The sequence below is a fragment of the Ambystoma mexicanum genome, chromosome 14 (genome assembly GCF_040938575.1).
Source record: "Ambystoma mexicanum isolate Mex_15411 chromosome 14, UKY_AmexF1_1, whole genome shotgun sequence".
In the NCBI taxonomy this organism is placed as follows: Eukaryota; Metazoa; Chordata; class Amphibia; order Caudata; family Ambystomatidae; genus Ambystoma; species Ambystoma mexicanum.
Window position 1 is genome coordinate 550405627 of NC_090940.1, and position 24103 is coordinate 550429729.

At 46.4% G+C, this 24103-nt stretch overlaps 1 protein-coding gene across 3 annotated transcripts in view; it reads left to right on the forward strand.

Moving 5' to 3' along the window:
* The window catches only part of GTF2A1 (general transcription factor IIA subunit 1), a 132032-nt gene that overhangs the window by 21563 nt on the left and 86366 nt on the right, over positions 1-24103 (forward strand). For all 3 annotated transcript variants that reach the window (XM_069637856.1, XM_069637857.1, XM_069637858.1), the window contains exons 2-3: positions 3523-3624; positions 10307-10532. In XM_069637856.1, the coding sequence (XP_069493957.1) occupies positions 3523-3624; positions 10307-10532 (328 nt within the window). The remainder of the gene's footprint in view (positions 1-3522; positions 3625-10306; positions 10533-24103) is intronic.

A 24103-nucleotide genomic window follows, 5' to 3' on the forward strand; every position in this document is an offset into this window, starting at 1 on the left:
AGCTACTGGCGTGGCATTGAAAATCACCGGTAGCAATGATTTTTTCAGGTGGATTTTTTTTTTTTTGCACTGGCTTTCCCTTAAATAGTACTTTGTGCTCCTAGTCCTGCCTCCCATTTTGTTGTAATAAGTAGGAAGAAGTACAGTAGTGCTGCCTTTCTCTTGCCTTCACCACACAAACCAAGGCAAACCATGTCAAGTGTTCCCTGAAGTTAACTTTCCTCTAGCTAAAATATCACATAATTGTTATGCAATTTAGAGATGTGGTGCTTGGTGGAAATGCCAATATTTCTTTCTGAGTTTACTTATGAACATGTTTTTAATTGCTGACGGCTCAGTATCTGTACACTGTACTGTTTGCTTTAAGCCTTACTTGTCTCTTTGTCCATGTTTATTTTCTTTGTTTGAGGGACACAAGTTTTCTGGTTTATCTGACTCTCCCCTCCCCCCCTCAGACCTGAGCCAGATCTTCTTAAATTCCGGAAACTTCTCAAGACTTTCCTTTTCTCCTCCTCCTTCTCTCTCCCTCTGCGACTGGCACCTGGCCCCTGCACAGTTATGCAAGGGCCAGACCACCCCTTAACAGTACCCTCCCATGACAGCACTGCCTTTCTGGTTCCCTTCCCCGGACAAGCCCTTACCTGATGCGTCCAGTTCTCTGCACTTACCCTCCCTTTTCCCCCTTGCACTTGCCCTCTTGCCCCCCCCAGCACTTCACCCCCTATCTTGGGCACTTCACTTCTCCCTCTACCCCTGCACCTATCACCTTGTTCTTGTTCTTGCACTTGCACGGTAGGATTGCCATAAGGCCAATATAACCGTTTGTTCCTCCCATGTTCCTCGCCCCTAATTCGTCTTGTCGCTTGGAAACACGTATGTACTTAATGGCAGGGTTTCATTCAAGGATTGGGTATGCAGTCATCTGTACATCCTACATCCAAGATAGGACCGTCTACTTTAGCTTACATCGTGTTATCATGGCAAGGGACCACTGGCTAGTGATATTTGACTCTTGTCGAGTAAGATATAGTGTGCTGTCTGTGTGGATGTATACATTTGAGGTGCTGTGACTTTTATAGCTGGCTTGCAACTTGAATTTGTCGCTCAGTCATAGGCTTAAAGAAGGTATTTTAGTGTCTTGTGAGAAGCGACATTAGATATTGCATACTATTCAGATAATTTATTTTAATTGATGCGACGGCCAAGCTTGATTGAGTTAATCTTCTGCGATATCTGCAAATTGATGAAAATTTCATTTAGTCAATAAACTATTGGTTTGGGTATTCACTTGCTGTCTGACCAGTCTACAACTTCTTCCCCACCCCCCCATGTTTACTCTGGCTGGTTTGTGCACAAGTTATTTTTTTAATCATGCTTCCCTGTTGAAATGTAGGATCGGGTTGGCGCCGGCCATGTGCAAGCTGAATGATTTTAGTAAATGATCTTAAGCCACTGTGTAAATTGGGGCCTCTCAATTGAGCCTGTTCAATTGATTTGGTGTTCTAGAGGTTTATGAACTAGCCTTCATTCCGGAAATCAGAAATTGGTAGCTAGTCTTAATTTTTTAGTATGTGGCGTCTCCTGGAGAGCGCGCATTGTTTGCTAGTTGCGCCTAATCTGCTTATCTACGTGGTTCCGTCTATATAAACAAACCACAAAAGCTAGACTAAGATTATTAGCATGTTTTAAATTCCACTTAGAAACACAACACCCTTTTTATTGACGGCCATGGATTTTGTACTGGTAAAATTACAAACCTTGTTAGGCGTGACCTATATATATATATTTTGCCAGCCAACACCCAAAAGAGAAAAAGGAAACCTTGTTTCATTCTATATGGGCAAAATAAAATGTATTTATACAGCAAAAGAAGCCCTCGCCCGACTTAAATGGAATACACAGCCCTTTATATTTGTATTCTACAAAATGTATGAAATGGTCACTGAAAATATAGTTATCATTAAACAAACGGGATAAAAGGGCTGCATAAAATCATGAATGGTATGGGCCACAGAGGCTGAAGAGGCTTGAGCGAACTGCTCAGCTCATGTGCATTTCAACGCAACTCCCCTCAGGGAAGCCCAAGATGAATCCCCCCCCCCCCATGCTCCTATGTCAACGCTCGTGCAGTGTTATGTCCTCCTATGAAATGTATGTGTTTCAGCAGTGTCCGACTGGGGTACATGAAGGAACGTCTCCCACTTCCTAATTTAAATGGGACCTTCTTTATGATATACAAATATTATTTACCAATAGATGTTGCCATCACGCAGGTTGACTCTTAAGGGGGGGGGGCAACAATAATAATCCTGTTATCAAATATATTGCTGAATTCATTTAAATGGTGTCGGCTGCACTCCAAACTGCCATTCAGTAATATCTCATTTCTTCCTCGTTAATGGTATTGAGTCAGTAGATTTGGGATGATCTGCCGGGGAACCTTTAGTCTGTGAAACGCAGTAATACTGTGTTCTCATTAACTTTCTTTTTAAATGGGGCTATTAAAGTTAAATAGTGTTGTTTTTTTCTTGTGTGTTTAATAAACCCACCTTCAAAATGTTGTTCATCCTTCTCTATGGGGTACTATTTCCACAATGTGTTCACAAATCGCAGACCTTTCTGTTAAAAATGGAAAAAGGTAGAGATTCCCAATTTGCTACTGCTAAAGAATTCCAGAGATTTATTTTTCTTTGCAGAACAAGTTTTACATAATCAGCATGCATTTATGCTGTAGATTGTTTCATAGCACTTATAGTTCAAAAATGACAACCACAGGCTGGTTCTTTTGGTGAGCTCGACACTTGCGTTCTACCATGTGCCAATTGGTACACATGTTCTACTAATTGGTAATAGTGGTTTTGTACTCAGTGGTTCTTTATTCAATGAGTCATTTTTACTAGAATAATCATTGACTTCTGATGCTGAAAATGATAGTCCTGGTAGTGCTTCACTCATCTTTCTGGTCTGGTTGTACGTGCGTCAGTGACTTGAATTTGCACTCCTGACAAGTGGAATCTGGATTACTAAGTGGGAATCGTGTATCATGAATCGTGTAGAATCCTAGAGACTCGGCATCACAAACAAGCATGGGCTGGAATGGGGGCCTGGCTCCTGGCGTATGACTTGCTCTGGCAGGTGGAATGTGTCCAGGCGGTAATAAGGCGTTTGTACCTACGACGGGGCTTTCCCGCAGATTTATCTTGGCGTAGCTGGCCATAAAAAGCTACCTATGGCTTAACACTCTAGATGTAGTGGTGCACTATTTAGAGAAGGTTTATTTTAAAAGAATGCTGTTTACAAATAATCTATTGTTCCATACATATTACGTAATCCTTTTATTAATCCCAATTGCTAGGCACTTTTATAGAACATTGAACATCCGATTTTGGGAATAATTCACAACTCTAGCCCCACGAATTTAAAAAGGATGGTACATCGTGGTCTAATTATTTAAGAATGGGTATGCCTTTGTCTCTTCATTGAGAACAGTAACTTACCCACTTTTTTCTTTCTTTCTGAAAGCCTAAACTCTACAGATCAGTCATCGAAGATGTCATCAACGATGTCCGTGAACTTTTCCTGGATGAAGGAGTGGATGAACAAGTTCTCCTGGAGCTCAAAACGGTACGGCGTCTCACAGCAGATCCACTGCCCGAGCCCTCTCGCCCCACTTAGGTAGAATAGAGGCTCACAGCTTCCTTCACCCGAGTGCCAAAAGCTTTCCAAAACGGGGGTCCCCGTTTAAGTTGGTGCCATAAACATTTTATGCCAATATACACTATTTAGTGCCATAAATTAATAACCTGAAAAACTGTTGCAGTGGATGTGTGTATGGCTCTGAACCAACTTTTTCCTGTTTTACAGTTAATATTTTGCCAGTGGCTTGGCTTGTTTTCTATTTGATTTGAAGGTACGTTATTTGAAAAGTGAGCAGTGTTTGCACAAGATTTGAATTAATGTCGCGCAGACCTGCTAGAATGTTAGGCCACTTGACCATTTTTCTCTGGTACTTGGCACTGTATTTATAGATGTATACGGTTTGGCTGTGGCACAATTGTTCACTGCCAAATTGACTGTGGTCAACTCAGCCGCGAAGCTAATTTTGCTGCGGCCAAATCCGCCCAAACTAAAACCCCCATACTCCGCCCCCATTTATTTCGGCGTCCGTTCATCTTCTAACCATGTAATGTCAGTTCCGTCCTTGCTACCGCGATCAGATCCGACGTGTGGGGTCCGCTTTTCTTTTTTTTTTTTCTTTCTTCCCTCCCGTTAATGCCTCCGAAAGTAGGGGACAGCCCCGCTACCCCTAAACGCCATCACTACCAAACATTGGGAGCGGGGATACCCCTGCTCTCCATGTTTGGTAGTGATTACCCAAATTGATGATTTCCAAATGATCGAATGTTACTAGCCAAATTCGGCCATATTTACCAAATGGTAAATTGGAAACGTATCAATTTGGGTGCTACCGTAACAGCTATTGCCAGAATGTAAAACTTAAGCTAGACCTGTCGGAGCAGATTGTGCCTGACAATAGGTAAAGGGTTTAGGTGGAGGACTTTCAAGCTTGTCCCTTTATTGGAGCTGTTCTGTGATTTCATCTAATTCGAATCCATCAAATTTTGTTTTCGGTTTTATTCCAATTGGCCACAAATATGTCCCCCCACAAAACTCCACCTTAATTATTACCCTTACCCACTCCCCCACAACTATTTTGAGTACAAATTCATTAAAATGTGACGCGTTCGAATTTGACATTCTCCTGCGACAAAACGTACTGTGGGCAACGCTGGCAAGTTATGGTCCAGAAGCCCATGTTGGTCTGAAACAATGGTGTTAACGTGGGTTTAAGATCATTAAGACTGGCTTTGTAGTCCATGATTTAGGGCTATAAGTCCATTTGTACCCCAGGTAGTTTCTGCATGGGCCGCTGCAGGCAAAGGGGCTGGGGGGGGGGGGGGTACTAGTCTTGGGCAATGCAGGTGTGGGCGGAGGATGCAGGGGGGACTCGGGTGAACGCCCTGTGACTGGGAGTAAAGCAGACTGCTGGTGGTGGGCCCAGCTTACTTGTAAGATGCTGCCAGAGGAGCAGGACGGTGTGACAAGAGAGCCCATGTCGGAGTGAGGCAAGTGACCAATTGAACATGAAAATCTGCAGACTATATCTGGCCATGTAGCCTGCAGACTGTCTAATTGTTAGACGGAAATATGAGAACCAGGGTATGAATAAGAAATGGTGTACAGTTAAGGACGTGTTTGTGGTCTAAGGGCTATAATGGAAGTAGTTGCGCAGGCTGGGGTAAATTACTCGTAGTTTCAGCCATCTGCTTGTCTTCCACTGTAACCTCCAGTACCATGCCAGCAAAATAATCCGGTGCACTCGTGATGGTAAAGCAAATGTTCTCTTCCAAGTGGACATGTGACTAGCTGCACCTTCTAGATGGCTGCTAAGTGATCCATGTCTTGTTTGATCATTTGCTTATTAATGTACCGGCGTGGGTTTGTAGTTTCCCCCTATTCCTTTTGAAGTATGGAGTTGCAACTGCACAGCCAGGGCTACCTGAAGCTGCCATGTGCAAGATGGGGTTGCTTGGCATTGCAGCTTCTAGAGCTATACTGAAAGTTGCATGGTAAAACTCGAGGTCCGTAAGCATACTGTGGTGTGTAGGTGAGGCAGGATTCCTCTTAATGCAATTTTTTTTAAAACTAAGTTATGTATGTGCTTTTGTTAAATTGATTTCTCAAGTTTGCGAATTGTCTTAACATATACACCATTTAACTGAGTTTAAAAATATGGGCAGTCCGTGCAGTAAGGTTAAATACCAAGCATTGATTGGCTACTCTTCCTTGTATAATACATTAATTGGTGTGGAATCTGCATATGCTGAAGGGGTGGAGGAGACTAATTTCAAATACCATCAAGGTGCCTCAATTGTACACGAAAAAACATGGCAACGTTGCACGGTAACATGGTTTGTTTCATGGCACATGTTGGGTAAGATTTTCATAATTATGATGCATGTTCCTGATGTCTCAACCCCAGAAACATTTGCCTGGACTTGCCATTTATTTTTCTGTGTCCCTAGGTGAAGCGGGAATCTTTTCCACTCTTGCCTAGTCTTTTACACTTTTTTTTCTATGGTTGTCTTTTTTATGTCTCTCCATAGTGTGTGATTGGAGTTAGTTTCCTATAACCTTTGGGCTTAGGCTGGTCTGTCCTTTGGGCCTTGCTGTTTTCTCATGAACCTATTTGGCGGAACTACTGTTCCCAAGGAGTAAAGGGTTATTTCTCATCACCTTTACATTTTATATAGTGAGCCATCACCACCCCACCCTATGTGGAGTGCTGGTGGATACAAGGTATCCCCTTGTTTACTTACCTGTAACATTTCTGTTAACGGTTGCAAGTTTCCTTGAATGGCTGGTGGCAGTTTAACTACTTTTATGACTTCCAGTCATTATTACTCCCAGAATGTTAAATCATCCTCTGTAATGCGCAGAAGGGCCACCGTTCTAGCTGAATGATGGACTCCCTTTTTGATTCGCCATTTCTCGTGTGCTTGTTGTTTCGGAGGTCTTGCCCTGCCATTCTAGGCAGGAACGACCTTGGTTGAAGTTTTGTCTTCGGCGGGAATCCTTTGTATTCCCTGCAGAGGCTGTAGAGTGTTGGAGAAGGCAGAAAGCAAGGGAGGTTCACTTTGCCTGAAAAAAACAGTTCCCAATGGGGGTTTGGCTGTCTTGATTGGACAGCCAGACTGCCCCTTTCTGTAAACTGCAGAGTTTGCAGAAGTTGTGCTGTACTTGCTCTTAAATACTCCCATCCTGGAAGCTGCTGACAAGTCGACCACTGAAGCTGAATCCGAAGAGGAAGATGAAGAAAAGTCTGTTGCGATTTCAGGATACCGGAGAGCTTGCTATGTAACCGTAGCCTGATGCAACCCTTCCTTCCAATCGACTGGAGGGTCCTGAATTTGATGACTCCTAACCATAGGCTGGGGAGATCCACTAGTCTCAAGAAGACCTGCATTATTAGCCATCCCATGACTTGCTGCAAACTTGCTGAGCTGCAATTTGCCAATAGCCTGGGACCTGGACCCTGAGTGCGGTGCATGGTTTTCTGAAGTCCAAATCCAGCTGGAACTTTGCTGAACTCCTGCTGGACTTCTAGAGTGACAAATCAAATCCTTGAAGTCCCCTCAACAGAGTGCAGTACCAGATAAGTGAAGAGAATACGACTGCCGATATTTGTTCATCAGGTACCTGTAAAAAAGGCGCCAAATCCACAGACCCACGAGAATCCTTGAAGAAACCTTTGCTGGAAGCCTCCTCTGACGACTGCTGCTGCAAGATACCATCCCGTTTCTAGTTCTTGCATCTCCAGACCAAGAATTCAGGGACTGGGTCCTCTGCTGCATCTTAAAGGCATCCACTCTGAAGCTCTTTGCTCCTATGGTACTGTGTTGATTTTGGTAATGCTTAACTTAAGCCTTGTGCAAATTCTGTGAGGCTGAGTGGGTGATTCGTGTGGTTGGGAGTTTTCCCATACCACTTGTCCAGACCTAATGTAGGGAACCTTCTGAGAAGTCCCGAAAAAATTTCAACTAATTCTGAAGTGAATACTGAAGATCTCCCTTGGAACTTTGCCTTTTCTGCAACTGAACCCTATCCTGACCTGCCTACAGCTGGTTCCTACACGACTAGGGTCCCTCCCTCCGCTGCCTCTGAGAATACTCCTGCTGTAGTCTAGTGAAGGAATTTATAAGGTGAGGATTCTGTCTTGAAAGTATAACGAGTGTAAAAGTACTTACTAAAGAAGTTAGTGTGGCAACTGTATCTCTGTGAAAGAAGTTACAAAGTGCCCACACGTTTATGCTTACTTTTGGGTTGCATTCTGCCTTTCAGAAAGTCGGTTATTTTACTTACTTTGGTGTTTTCCCCCTTCTGAAAAGTAACAAGTATTGGTACTGTATTCTTTTTGTAAAAGCTTACCAATAGGGTTTTACCTACCTTGAAATACATTGTGTTTTTCTTAAAGTATACCATTGGGTTTTGCTTTCCCTGATCTGCTTCATACAGTTCTAAAACAGTCTTAGAGTTTATACTTACCTTTAGGTAGCTGAATGCCCCTTTAGACCGTATGTAATTTAAGTGTTGGTGCAAGCCTCTACTAGTTAAAAGTGGAACTGTCATGACTGTCATTTTACTGTAACAGTTGTGGGCACGATACTTGTTTGAGTTGCTTGTAGCCCCTCACTTGTAACGGGTTAGTCTATTAAGTGATTTGCATACTGAGTGCCACTGCATGACTAACAGGGTCTACTACCCTTGAACTACTGGCTGTATTCTAAAAGTTTATCTAACCTGGTTTTACTCCCAAAGAATAGCTGACTGCCATTCTGAATGTTTGATAGGTTTGGCTCGCTGACTGCTGGTTGTAATCTCAATAAGGCTATAGTTTGAGAAGTATTGCTTTTGTTTTCATAATTGTGTTTATATAATATGTTCTAGTACTTACCCAAGATTTATCTTGACCTACTTGTATTTAAGTACACCCTTTTTACAGTACGTTGCATTGGACCATATGTATGCTACCATTTCTTTGTACCAAGTTACAGCCCTCTCTCCCTCCTATAAGTCTGGCTGCTTTGGCTACCAAATGTTCTCAGGTGGCACAGCCTTATACTAAGGTGGTACAGCCTTATACTAAGAGTGGATCTATGTACTGCCTCAGATGTATGGTTTTATGAAGCCCTTAGTTGGACTTTAGAAAAACTGTCCTAACGTCACACAGCTTCAATTGTGTGCTAACGAATGTCACAACCCACACCTGTCCACAGCATCAATACCCTTGGCCACAATCATCCACAAGTCGATACTCTTGGCCAGCCTGCTTACTCCGCCAGTAACTAAATATCTGTGTGAGGGTAAAATGTAAAAATAGTTGTTACGATCCATAGAAAGTCTGCAACTGTTGGAAATACTTGGAAATACTAAGTTTCTATAAATACATTATAAGTTAAATAGTCTTAAGCACAAGTCTATTATTTGTCTGTCTAAAATGAAAACCTAACTTGCATCACTGCTTCACAACACTCGCTTGAAAAGTTAGTTCACTTTAGCCATATATACTAGTTGGAGTGTAATGAGGTAGGTCTAAGAGTAACATTCATTTTGTGTGAGTATGTTCGTTAATGAATTTTAATAATCTATGTTGCATTTATAAATTGACATTTCCAACCTTTCATGGACTTTAATTTGTATGAATGGTAACCCTAAAAAAATGCAATGATAGATTCTAGAACTCCTAATGGCCCTTCTCAGAAAACACCACTTCAATCTGCGGATCAATTTCTACCTGTGCATCTCTGGGAGCAAGGGCACATTTTCCATTGTCGCAAGAGGCCGCTGATCTTGGCAGAGGACCAGCCTCCTGACACGATTTCAAAAATAGATTCTCGCTCTGGTGCTCAAACACCACCTCAGTAGAACGCGCCTAATGCCCAAAGCTTCTCTTCCATAAGAAGAAAATGCTCGCCTAGAAAAGAGTAGCAAACCTCCTCGTCCTAAAGAATAATACTTAACTTGCTCCTGCACACAGGTGAACAACTCTTTCAAAAAGAATCAAAATCTGCTACATCTCACAAGTCTATCCATCTAATGTTAATCTTAGTCCAAGAGGGGTGAGAGAGCAGGGCAGGGCAGAGGAGCGGAGTGGGAGGGACCGGGTGAGGCACAGGTGCCAATGTGGGGGTGGAGATTGGAGGAATGCGAGAGGACAGTGGGAGGATGAGGAAACAGGAGTACCCATGGTAAGATGCATGTTGCAAGGTATGGTACAAGTTGGGAGGGAAGCTGTAGGGCATGTAGTGGCAGGCGGAGGATGAGGATGAGGATGAGGAGGAAGAGTGGGAGGGGGATTAGGATGAGAGCAAAAGAGTAGAGTGGGAGTGAGGATAAGGGAGGATAGAGGGGTCAGTAGGAGTGAGGGGTCAGTAGGAGTGAGACAGAGGGGCAGGTAACAGTAAAAGCTTTCAATAGAGTGGGTGGGATGGGAGGATTGCGGAGGCATGACGTGTGCACCTCATAATATTAATTGGTTTGAGTTATTTGTGACGTGCCCACAAGGAGTACCTGGTAAGTAACGGAGCGCTTTCATTTTTGTCTTCAAGCCCTAATGTGGCGAAAACTTGCAACATGGCATGTGTACGTTTTGTTGCCAGATGTACATTTGAGGATCCTTTAAAAAAAATGCCTACCAACTGTAAAGGTACGTTTCAATAGAGGCTGCACCTATGTTTCTCCATAGCTGTGGGAGAGCAAGCTGATGCAGTCCAAAGCGGTGGATGGCTTCCACACCGAGGAACAGCAGCTTCTATTGCAGGCCCAGCAGCAGCAGCAGCAACAGCAACAACACTCGCACCATCAGCCGCATCATCTTCAGCAGCAGCAGCAGCAGCACCAGCACCACCAACCGCAGGCTGTACAGCATCAAACTCAGACACAACAAGTACTCATCCCAACCTCGCACCAAGGTCAGATCCTAAGCTTCGTGATCACTGCTTGCTGTTTTCTCATCTGGTCCGCAGCGGCAGGGTTCTAGAATGATAACTGTTTACTGTTTCCGTCATTTTTTTATAAAAATATGGCTTTCTTCACAGGAAAAGTATGGAGGCGGCCTCGAGGTCATTCGCAGACAACATGCTTTACGATTCGTTGTCTTGAGTACCAATCAAAGTTCCATTCTCAAATTGTTGCCAGAGTATGGCCTCCCTCCTCAATGCTCAATTAAATGTTACCCACTGCTGCTCAGTTTGAGGAGCCATTTTCCAGCTGAAGATGCACCCCATCTGTTCTTGTGTTTTTGGGATGTGCATCTCATGTTGGCTTATGTCCTGAATCTGGCTGGGCACTGGAGTTTTGATATTTGGGTCCACGGATGCATAGTTGAGCCCTACCGAGTGTGTACCTTGTTTTGCATCCTGATGCTGGTTGGAAACGAAGTGTGGTATTATTTGCTTTTTTGATGTGCTCACACAGAGGCGCTGTTACAGGACTATGGCTTAGTTACGCATCTATAACGCACTTAATACCCAGAGATTTTTAAGTGCGGACCCGGGGATCGAACCTGTGTTGCTTTGTGTCGTCTTGTTTCCAAGGCGAGCATGTTGCCGCTGAGAGATCCTCCCTGTTATGCTGATGGTGGGGTGGAGGGGTGAGGATGAGGAATGTTCGATTGCCTGCGTATATTGAATTTTTTGTTTTTGTTTTCCTGATCGCTTGAATCTCCGCAAGATCCTTTTTTGAAGTGGGAGTGCTTTCACTGTTTAAAGTTGAAGGACAATTATGTTTTAGTATGGGGGGGGGCAGCAATGGAGATATATTTTGTCCCGCTCTCATGCCTCCTTTGTACCTAGCAATTCATGAACATTAAGATGCATTTTTAACACATTCATCTTCCTGTCTAGCACCAACAGTATGTGAGCTCTTTACTATGGCACTACTCTGCTGTTGCCACTGATCCTAACCTATCCATGTGGGTGCGAGTGTCCATTGTATCCTTTTTTTATGTGTTATAGTATTTTTACTCTTGCTTTTGAGCATTTACCTAGTTCTTTTTATTATTTTTCAGGCGTAAACCTGTTGGGCCACTTACCTCTGGTTGCTTGTCATAATGTTAATTAGTTTGTAATGAAGTCTAGGTTGGTGAAATTGTGAAGACCCTAATCCCATTTATTTTCAGGTTGCCTTTCATACTGCAAAACGACGTATTTTTGTAGCTTTCTTTTTTTTTTGATACGTTATATCTTCAGATGTTTTTCAGATTCTTTTAAAGCACTTTATTTTCTGGATGGATTTGCATTGCTTTAATTTTTCCCACATCACCTTAATGTGTCAAGCCCGTTTTCCCATCTGTTTTGAGATAGGTCTGAAAAGTAGTATTTTGTCTGCTATGAAGCCACTGTTTGCAAACATTATGTCTTTGTTCAGATTGAAATTTACAATGGAACTCTTAGCCACAGATTGTTTCTTTCTTGTATCGCATATTTCAGATCCGGACAGATATCCTTAACCCCTTTTTTTAATACCACTACCTCTTGAAAACGCATTCCTTCTAAGCCCCCTGTTGTGTTTATTCTGTGTGCTGTGCTAGGACAGCATACACATAAAGCTATTGTTTTCCACCATGGCATCTTCCTTCTATTCATTCACTTTAAATAGTCTCTTCTGTCTGTTAAATTCCAGAACACTTTACTATTGCACCTATAACATTTGAGAACATTTTGACCTGGACAAGAACTCGGGGGTCCCATGCAATACAATGTTGGTGAAGAAATCTGTGCAAAATGCTCAATAGGAGCCATTGTCGAGAGGATAAAATCCCAAAAAGCGACGACCCATCAACAAGATGAGCAAAGTGTAGAAAGATCTGAATCTGAAGCCACAGACCACAGCATGCCAATGCAAAGAGACTTCAGCTTGCTGAGGTAGCAGAAGGGAGCAATATGATGTAGTAACCTGCAACACCTGTTTGGTGGAATGGGCCGGCCGGAGGAAACGGCACTGTAACGTGGTAGGGTAGAATTAGAATCAAAATACTGCCACATTTCAGGATATGTCACCATTCAAGTATTTTAGACTAAGACAAACGGGGCGATTAGTTGGACGTGAGCGATCAAGGATGATTTCTTTTAGAATGGAAAGAAAGGAAGTCTTCTTAAACAAGATGGAATATATCGGAGGAAAATTAATTGGAAGCGAGACTGGGTAAAGGTGTGGATGATGATCGGAATCCCTCCTACATTTCTTTTTTGTACTTCCTACAGTTTTGGCATCCTTTTTCATGTTTGCTGTTGACCTTCTTTTTATTTGGTCCTAATGCATTTAATTAAAATGGAGTTCTAGTTCTTCTCTGGTCGTGTTTTGCAATTGGGCGGCTTTCTTGTTCATCAGCCCTTTATATTTTCCTCTTGGCTTGGGAGTGCTCTCCCTTGGCAACCAGGCACTGCAAGCACTTAACTGCAGCCTTCCAAAGTCCCCCAAATTTAAAAACCTTTTCCCCAGCCTTGGCTTATAATTTCCCACTTCTCAAGTGGAGCAAGCAAGCATCATCAAGGTTATACCTTGAGGTATGTTAAGAGGGTTTCTCCACTGAGGTTTTTTAATTGGCACCCATACACTGAATTTCAAACTCAATTATTTTATTCCGGTGCATTCGCTAATGAGACCCACATTACTGCCCTCACAGAGCATTCATGACTTAATGCAGGATTGGGAATTATTTAGGATTGGAAGTAAGGGCCATAAAGCAGAATTGGCATTAGTGTCCCGCTGGCAAGAGATCAGCAAGAATGCCTGCAGGAAAGGGATTAGCAATATTGACCTTGGGAGGAATTGGCAATAATGCCAATCATGCAACATTGACTTCATGCGGCATTGTCAAAGACCATGCGACTTGATCCGATCCAATGAGTGCTCAGATATCTTTACTCCTGCTTTCAACCCTGCCATATAATCCCTGCCTCTGCATCTAGCCACAATCTTTTAATTGTTCAAATAATGGCATTGATTCTAATGTTGCTATTCCTGCCTCTTCAAAATTGTGATCTTGAGCAAATATCGCTGCCTCTACCCCCACCAACGCTATTGTTCCTGACCATTGAAAGTTTGAGAAATAAACTGGCCACTAGTATGAAGTGTAATATCAAATAAGAAAGGAAATAAAGGTGTAAGGAAGTGGCATCCTGCTTTCTTTGGAAACTGAAGATCCTGGTGCAGATATCAATACTTGACCAGGGTCTTTCTCCCTCTGCATCAGTTCTCTTAACGGCCAAATGAGAATAGTGTACATTATTGGGCAACAAAACCTTGGCAATGCAACATGCCTTTTCCTTCCTTTCCTACGTTAATAGGAGGGGGGGGGGTGTACACAAGCACAGCAAACCCTGGCATTGCATTTCTGGCATACATTCAGAATGACAGCCCCCAATGTAGTCTCAGGGGCAGTTCTTGACTGTTCTATCAAATCTTGGGGGCTAAGGTTCTTATCTTTAGGATTGGTAATGTATGGTAATGTTTGTTTATAAAGCGGCTATACACAGGCAAGTGTTTCAAAACACTCAAGGAGGGGGGGAAAGACAATGGTCGCTCAGAGCCCTTGAAATTCTGAGACGATAATGGTTTGCACAGGCCGAGTAAGTGCATACAGTGCATTTAACAGTTGAGACACAGCAAATGGGCCTGAACAGTGATTCTGCAGTTTTTACCAAGTTCATTTAGGGCTGACAAGGGAGAACATGCATGCATGCATGCATGCATGCATGCATACATTCATAATGATCCTCCGGCACATGAATTCGGATCGTGCAAGTACAGACAGTTATAGGGAGGTCCAAGTGCACCTGGTCGGTGGAGGCTTGGGTAAGTACAGAGAGCCACTCTCTAGGGTAATTTACCAAGTGCAATAGGGGTGAGTGGGGTGTAGGGCCCTGAGGCAAGTGCGAGAGAGGACAGGCGGGGTTGCCCCGGGACCTGTGAGACTCTGAGGTACACCAGGCGGCCAGTCAGCAAGCTGTAGGTAAGAGGAGGGAGAGTGGGAAAGAGCGTAGAGCTAGCTTAGCAGGGGAGAGGGAGGGAGGGACGGAAGAGAAGACAAGAAGAAGGTCTTGAGGAGTTTCTGGAATTAAGATAAAAGTTCAAGACGGAGGGCGCAGGGAGGCTGTTCCAGAGGGAGGCACCTGCTGAGGATAAGATCTCCCTCCAAATATCTGCTTGGAGAACCGGCTCACTCGCAGAAGGTTGGGGGTAGATGAGCAGAGGGCTCGAAAGAGACAGTAGTTGGGGAGGCAATGTTGCAGGTAGGTAGGTCCAAGACCCCAGAAAACCCTGTGACAATGCAGAGGGTCTTGAACTTGATCCTTGAAGCCATGAGGAGCCAGTAAAGGGATTTGAGTGCCGGAGACATGCGGTCCCTGAGCTTGAGGCCAAGCATAAGTCTTGCGGTTCTGTTCTGGATGAGTTACAGAGGGCACAGGGCAGAAGCAGGGAGGTTGAGGAAGAGGCTCTTGCAGTAGTCCAGCCTAGAGAGAACCAAGGCTCTGGAGACTGTGAGCTGCTGGGGAAAGTGAGAAAAGGTAGAATACCTCAGAGGAGGTGTAGCTGATAGTTCGACTTTTAGAGATGTCTGAAATGTGTCTGAAATGTGAGAGGAGAGTGGAGTCGAAGATGACCCCAAGATTTTTAGCCACACAGGTGGGTGCGGGTGCAGGGCCAAGGTAGGCCGACCAAAGTGAAAGTTGGAAAACAGGCGCAGGGATCCCAATGTGAACAACTCAGTCTTAACTGGCATTGAGGCAGAGGCCTTTTGCAGCACATGATGATTTAATAGCGGACAGTCTGATATGACCGTGGAGGAGGAGATGGCTGAGGGTAGCCTGAAAGATAGTTGCGTGTCATCTGCGTAGCACTGGAAGTTAGAGGTGAAAGTGGCAATCACACGTGGCAAGGCAGCCATATAAACGTTGAAGAACCAGGGGGATAGGTTAGATCCCTGGGGAACGCCACAGCTTGAGAGCAATAGTCAAGAGAAAGGCTCAGAGTTTCACCTGTGATGGGCAGTCGGAGAGAAAGGAGGTTAACCAGGCCAGAGCCTGCCCTGTGATTCCCAGGGTGTCCCGGAGACGTGCGATCAGGATGTTGTGTTTAACCGTGTCTCAGGCAGCGGAGAGATCGAGGAGAATGAGGATAGAGGGAGTGTTGGTGCCAAGGTTTGAGAGCAGGTCTTCCCTGGTGTTAGGAGAGCAGTTTCTGTGCCTCTGCTCTGATAGTCGTGGAAGCAACTAATAGATTCATTGTGGAGGGTCACCTGAGAGATGACCAACTCCTCCAGGAGTTTGCCCAGGAAAGGAGTGATAGAGAGAGGGCGGTCGTTTGCTGGATTGGAGTGTTCGGCAGAGGGTGCACCAAGAGCCGCTGGGAAAATTCCAGTGGAAATGGGAGAGATTGCAGAGATCAGCCATGGCTTGGGCAAGGGAGTCAATATTGTCCTTAATGGTTTTGGAGGGGCAAGGGGTCCACCTGTATGGATGAAGCCTTCATAGACCATACTTGTCTGGAGACCTCATTGGGAGTGACTGGTGAGGAGTGGAGAGGGGGGAGCAAGCGAGGCTCCGGTGTTGGTGTGTGCTGTGGTGTGGTAGAGAGTGAGGAAAGGTATGTTTTTATAAATGAAATCTGCAGCCAAGGCTGAGCCAAGGTCCTGAGTGGGTATGATAGAAGAGGCTGCTCTAAGAGTGGCCAGTTCCTTACAGACTTTGCAGAGTTCAGCTGTGTTGCTTGATGCCCTGGAGATGCAGGCTTGAATAAAGGCTCTTTTTTTTATTGGAGCGGATGCAGAGTGTATTGCCTTTGAAGGAAGAGGCAGGCCAGTTTGTCAGGTTCGCTTGACGAATTCCATTTCTTCTCAGCTGCCCTACAGTTGCGTTCCCTTGGGCCCAATTTCATAGCCCCTTTTAATCTGCTTCCTCTGCAGAGGAATCCTCCTTTGACACAATCTTGAAGGTCAAGCATGCTTCGCAACGACTTATCAGAAAAGACCTAGAACACCAAATCCGCGAGTATGTCGCTCCAGCTATTCTTGGATCTTTGCTGATGGTTGCTCGATGGATTGCACCTTGCATCAGATTTCATGCCAAGTGAGCAGGTCTTTGCCATGCCACAACTGCGATTTTGTCCGATGACCTCATGGAGGATGTATTACTAATGTGATCTTGTCATGCTTTGACACATGCATGTTCATATGTTAAAGCGTCTCTTAAGAATTTGCTGTATAGCGTTGGCTTGTCCCGGTACCCTACTGCCATGTTTATACTGCAACATAGTCAAATTCAAAGGCTATACAGTATATACTTAATGCTGGTGAGAATTGTTTGTTTCTGTGCCAATTCCCTTTAACCCTGGAGACCCCCAGCTCTTGCTGGACTCGGGGCTTTTTAAATTTTACTACTGAGTGGGACCTTTCTCACTTCTGTGTTTTAATGACTGATTTTCTATGTTCCTTATGGTTTATGGAGTCTGGTAAACTCCATAGGCATCTGCCTTTGGATTGTGACACAAAGCACCTTTTGTGCAGTGCCACTGAGAAGTCCTTTGGGCTTCTCTAATGTTTAACTACATTTTCTTGGGTGAACTACCGTTAATAGTAAGATGACCCCTGTCTTTACTTTATGGGTCCAGCACACACCACCCTATGTGGAGTGCTGGGGCGTTACCTAGTAATTCCTTTAACCCATTCCTCATTTAACATTTTCACACTAACTCACTTGAATGGCTGGTGGCTTTGTACTACCTATAGACCTGTATCTGCAGTGTAGGGTGCAGTACTGCCCACAAGGGTGCCCATTTTCCCAAAATGGCCCCAATCTTCTTTTTTCGCTATTTCTTGTTAGTTTCTTCTGGGCTTTTACACTGTTTGCCTCAGGTTTGAGCCCTTTGTATAGTTTGCCTTTGGCGGGCTTCAACCCTGAAGCCCGCCCAGGCTCCACTGTGTCTGGGAATGCAGGAAGTGAGGGAGCATCCCGAACCTTCCCTGTACGCCTGAATGAAACCTGTTCCTATTGGCCGGCTGGCTGTCCTAAAAGGACAGCCACCCAGCAGTGTGTTTGACAGTTTAGGGCTGTGAATGAATGGGAACTTGCATAAAAAGTGAGGTTTTTGGGTCTAAGAGCAGAGTCAACCAATGGAGGACAGAATCCGAGGATGAGAGAAGACGCCCGCAGCATGCACCTGGACCGCGAAGTGCCCGGTGAAGCCCTGCAGCTGTGTGGACTTCGTCTTTGAATCGACAGATTAGATCCGCAGAGGACGATGTCCTTCTTTAGGCTGGTGGGACCAACTAGCCTCAAGACAAATTTGGTTTAACCCCCGACTTGCTGCGACTTTCCAAAGCTGCAGAAGCCCAATACTCGGGTTACCTCGACCATTTGTGAGTGCATTGTCTTCCGAAGTCTGAATCCGGCCAGATCTTCGTAGGCCTCCAGAGCACCCTACAGAAGCAAGAAATCTGCATATGGAGTCCCCTCAACAGAGACCAGGATCAATGAAACCCTAACCAGAGCTTTTCGTTCTTCTTTGGCGCTAAGGAAAATGCACCAAAACCACAAAGAGCCGCCAAGTCCCTCTTTCGGGTTCTGCCTTTTGTCCACAACCAAGACCCAGGAACAAGGGTCTACTGTATTGCATCGTGAAGGCAACCAGCTGGAACACTTCATTTTCAAGGTACTGTGGGGCTTGGGGTATTTTATCTTTTTGCCATTTGGGGTGCTTCCTATCCTTAGGAGTGCGATTTAACCCTACACTAAGTTGGCCTCAACTTACCTGCATTGGCCTTACAGCTTGTGCTTCCTAAAGGTGACTCCTTGTGTTGCTGTTTTTTCTCTTTTGAACACTGACTATTTAAGAACATATTTCTAAGAAGAAGAGCATCAGAACTTGACTTTGTCCATCGGCTTTGGCTGTTCTGGCTCCCTAGAGGTCTCCTTGTGAACCTATTTGGTTTGGCAGTGCTTGTTCCCTTACAGGTCTTAAATGTTGAACACTTTAGTGCCGGGTTAATTGACTGCCTGCACCCCTTTGGGAGAATCTAACTTATCTGATTTAACCCTAACCTTTGTTTCCTGAGAAACTCAATATTGCAAAGATGATACTATATAAATGTTATACTGACCACAAATGTCACCTCTGGGTGCTGGAACACGGATCTGTGTGATCCGACTGCAGCTGCTTTATTCGTGACTGAAAAGTTCGCATTAGAAGTGCACAAACACAATGTTCGTACATTTCCCTTGCAAACATAATATTAATAACTCTACAAAACCCGCACACCCTACTTACCGTGCGCCAGTTCCCTTTCACTTTTGTGAACGGGAACCAGCGCTGTCTTTTTATTTATTTGGGGGGGGGGGGCAGTTGCAACCCCTGATCACTATGGCTGTTCTGCAGGGGTGTCCCCGGCAGTTTATTCATGTAAATGCATGCCACCAAAGGTTCGAACTTTTGGTGTTCAAACCTTCTGGTGGTATGCATTTTCGACCTTTTTGTATTGGTCGAACCTTTTATCAGTCATTTCTACCGATTGCCTGGAACACTTGTCACATAGGACTGAATTACTCACCTGCTTTATTGTTCACTTTTGAATTGAAACCTAACTTGGAATTAATGTTATAGCCAATTGCTACTTTAAAGAGTGCTCTGAATATTAATACATTTATTATAACTTTTACTCCTACGTCCCGTCCCCTTTCCTCCATACTTATGGGACATCTCTCCGTCCTGTGGGACGGGACCGGAGCACTTTGTAAAAAGCATCCACATTTTTTCCAAAACTTTGTCCCTCCTCTCTTTGCTGCGCGGGGCCCGGCACACAGCCATAACCACGCCCATCTTGGCTCCACCCCGCGCATCGCCCATCAGTCCTTTTCTCCGCTCGATCGGGGCCGGACGCACTTGCATCCTCGGAAGATTTTCTTCCCTGTTTTCCTCTCTGGCTCTCGCTAGCGTTCGTCTTCTTGTCTGTCTTTTAAATTAGACTTTCCAGACTGTTCTTCGTGTCATCATCGTCGCTTCGCGAGGGCAGCTCCCCATCCTCTTTGTTTAGTGTGTTTGTTTGGGTCCGGAACACCGTTGGGACTCTGTTTTTACTGTGACTCACTTTCGGTCCGGGCTCTTAAACGTCGGTTGGAACGGTAGGAGGAGGTGTTCCGACACTCCATCTCATTTTCAGGCGTTCATCGACGAGAAGAAGAAACGCCCGGTAAGTTTTTTACTTTTCACAGCACCCCGGCTGGGGGGGATACCTTCCCGGGTTCCTCTCGAGCCGGGAGGGGCGTTGATCGCTCTGTCACCGGGGTTTGCCCTGAGGTGCCTGTCGGGCCTAATAATTCTACCAGAGTTTTCTCAGAGGGTCTCCGTAAGGGGCCTGTGTACACCAGAGTAACTTCCGAGGCCCCTCCTGTGGGGGCTGTGTGTAGAGCCAGTTCTGCTGAGTCGCAGGGTACCGGACCTTGCTCTGAGGCCTCTCTTTCGGCTTCCCTCAAAAACAAGACCGGGGTGCGCCCCGAGGCCTTGGCTGGGCTTGTGTTTACCGAACGGATGTTCGAGGCCCGTGCCGATAAGGCTATTACCGGGCCTAGGCCCGTGGTCCCTCGTACAGAGGCTAAGGCTTCCAACAGTTCTGAGGGGCCGGGCAGGGCCCTGTCGGTGAAAGCGGTTTCTCACTGTTCCCGCTCTTGTGGTGATACCAGATCTGTTGAGGGGGCAAAGAAGCAAGGTTCTTCTTTTACCGGCAGTGCTGAGGTCCTTCCTTCGAAGGCTCAGTTGGCGGTTGGTATGTCGCAGGAACATTCCAGGCCTCATAGTACCGGCTCTGCCGAGGTTCCTTATGTTAAGACTAAAATTAAGACCCCTGATCCATCGACGGGGACCCCTGCCTCACCTCCTTGTGTGCCGCAGTTCCCCTCAGATGAAGACAAAATGGCTGCCGTTCTCACCACGGCGGCCATTTTAGGTACTACCCCCTACAACTACGCCATCGGCCCCTGGTGTAGGGTTCGGTCCTTTGGGTGAACCTAAGGTCACTTGTGTGTATCCTTACCGGCCCGTTTATGATTGGAACGCACGGATGCCTCTTCCGCACAGTGTTTCGTTGCCTGCAGGGGCGGCCCCTTTGATTTAGGTGGATACGTCGGCGGAGGGCCCGGCATGGCACCCTTCTCCGTTACGTTCCAGGATTTGTCCAACTCATGAGAGGCCTCCTCAGGTTTCAAAGCAATCTCATGAGGACGCTTTTTTCGGTAAATTTCAAGTGCTTTTGCGCATCGACCCCATGAGGGAGTATTTCAAAGGGCTTTTTAAGGAAATTTGCCCACCAGCGCCCCCGGCTCCACCTGTTCCTCTGGTGGTTCAGCCGGCGTCTCCTTCGCCTGTGGTGCCTGCCCCTGCTCTTCCGCCTTTGCCACCGTTGTCCCCAGTGGACAAGGCAGTGCCTGACACAGTTCAGCAGGATCCTGACCTGTCAGATGACCCTCAAGGCGAGCAGGACAACAAGGACCTTCCCCGCTCTGTTAGAGCTTTTCATGACCGGGTACTGGACATGATTAATTTCTTAGATGTTCCGGTTCCCGAGGCAACTGCTCCACAGGAGGGCGTGCTTTCTGGGGCGTTCCTTTGGAGCGTACCGGCCTTTTCCTGCAGAAGGATGTTCTGGCCGAGGTACGAATAGTTTGGGAAAAGACACACTCGGGACCTTTTGTCAATAAAAAGACTGACGCGAGGTACAGGCTGCATTCTTCGGAAGAAGTGGCCTTGTCCGCCTCCCTCCTTCACAGTGGTGGTTGCAGCTACGTTGCAATCCAGGCCTGCAGCATCCTCTGCGACGGCTACTCAGGTCTTGGGAAAGGAGGACAAGCTCCTGGACTACCTAGGGAGGAAAATCTTTGCCAATTCGGCTTTGCAGCTCAGGCAGGCCAATGCAGAATTTTGGCGGGAGCTAACATGTGGATGTGGAGAGGGCTGTCTGAGTTTGAGGAGCGCATTCCAGTCGAGAAGTTGGAGGATTTCAGAGGAGGCCTTTTTCCGATGCCAGGGCCTTGGCCCAGGATCTCCTGGAGGCTGCGGCTCATCACGTAGACGCCTCGGCTCGGGGTATGATGCTTGGGGTTGATACTTCGCAGTAAGCGTGGCTGCATGCCACTAAGTTCTCGAAGGAGGTGCAAGACCAGGTTCTGGACCTTCCATTTGATGGAAAGGAGCTGTTTCACTCTTCTACTGATGTAGAGCTCACCAAAACCAAAGATGGCACTCGGCTAAATCATTGTCTGTTCTGGTTAAAGCTCCCTTCAAGTCTCAAAGGCTGTTGTCGCAAGGTCGACCTTACTCTGGTTTTAGGGGCTTCCTCGACTGCAAATCTCGCAGAGTGGCTACTCCTGCAGGGAATAACCGCCGTAGACAACAGTGTACGCTGGTTTTCTCCCGCTCTTCAGTCTCCTCATCAGGTTCAGGTGGTACCGCCACCGATAAGCCTGCCAAATGAGGGTTTTCCGCGCTCGCACGAGACCCCGTGGGAGGACGCATTGCGTCTCATTGGAGGCGTGGCAGGCCATCACAGAAGTCAGATGGGTCTTGTCAGTCGCTCGAGCGGTTTTCTGCTTACCTTTACCCCCTACTCGACCCCTCGACCCTCCTTTTCAGCTGTCGGGCTCACCCTCCCTCAAGGCCGAGGTTCAGAAACATCTGCACCTCAGCTGTGGAACCCGTTCCCCATGGGGAGCACTTCTACTCCCGGCTGTTTACGGTGCCCAAACCCAACCAGGCTGGCCTGCGCACCATCCTAGACCTTTCCCAGTTCAATCTTTCCTACCCCAAGAGAAATTCAAGATGATCACGCCCAGCCAGATACGCTCCTCCTTGCAGATGGGCGATTGGCTCAGCGTTGTGGATCTTCAGGACGCGTACATGCATATCCTGATTTGGAACCCACAAAGGAGATATCTCCGCTTCTCTTTGGGAGAGGAGCACTTCCAGTTTCGAGTGCTGCTTTTTGGCTCAGCTCGATGATGTCGGTGATTGCGGCCTAACTTCGTCTCCAGGGTATCCATGAGTATCCGTATTTGGACGACTGGCTCTTATGCCGGGGTGCGCCCCGAGGCCTTGGTGGGGCTTGGTGCTACCGAACGGATGTTCGAGGCCCGCGCGAGTAAGGCTGTTACCGGACCTGGGTCTGAGGTCCCTCGTACAGAGGCTAAAGATACCAACATTTCTGAGGGTCTTGCAAGGCCTTATCGGTGAAGGTTGTTTCTCACCGTTCCTGCTCTTGCGACGACACCAGATCTGTTGAGGGGGCAAAGAAGGGAAATTCTTCTTTTACCGGCAGCGCCGAGGTCCTTCCTGAGAAGGCTAATTTGGCGGTTGGTATGTCGCAGAAACATTCCAGGCCTCATAGTACTGGCTCTGCCGAGGTTCCGTACGTTAAGGCTAAAGTTAAGACCCCTGATCCATCGACGGGGACCCCTGCCTCACTTCCTCACATGCCGCAGTTCCCCTCAGGTGATGACAAAATGGCGCCCGTTCCCGCCACGACCGCGGCGGCCATTTTGAACGCTACCCCTACAACTGCGCCATCGGCCTCAGGTGTAGGGCTGGTTTCTCGGCCTTGTGCGCATCCTTATCGGTCAGTTTATGACCGGAATGCTCGGATACCCCTTCCGCACAATTTTTTTGTTGCCTGCGGGGTGGGCACCTTTGGTTGATCTGTCCATCCAGATATAGGAGTGGGCCATGCTTCATGGCGTCTGGCTGCTTGCGGTGCACATCCCGGGCCAGCTGAATGTCGCAGCGGATGCTCTCAGCCGGCGGACAGTGGTCAGCTACGAGTGGGAGTTGAAGGCAGAGATCCTCTCATGGATTTTCTTGCGTTGGGGTACACCGTAGGTGGACCTCTTCGCTTTGGTGGTAAACAAGAAGCTTCCTTGGTATGCCTCCAGAGGGGGGGCTGAGAGCCTCCTCTCTGGGGGATGCTCTCGAGATTCCATGGCACAACATGAGAGCTTACGCCTTCCCGCCTCTGCCTCTAGTCCATCGAGCAATTGGGAAGCTGAAGAACTCTGTGAACTGTTCCCTTCTGCTCATGGCCCCGTGGTGGCCGGACAGTTTTTGGTTCTCAGAACTTCAACACCTGTCGGTGTTTCTGCTGACCAGGTTACCAGTAACCCCAGATCTTCTTCATCAAGGGGAACAGCAGATGTGGCACCCCTCCCCACAATCGCTCAGCTTGGCGGCATGGTGCCTGATTTCAAGTCTTAGAGCATTTTAACTTGTCTACGGATAACATGCGTATTATCCAGGCAGCCAGGGAACCCTCGACCAGATCCCAATACAGGAGTAAATGGCTCAGGTTCTTTTGTTGGTGTTTGGGAAAAACAGTTGGATCCAAGGGTGGCTACGATTGACAAGGTGCTGTCCTTCGTGTCCTCCCTAGCAGAGTAGTTTGTTTACGTTCTGTCATGCAGAACATACCTTTCAGTGGTTTCCGCTTATCTTGCTATAGACCAAT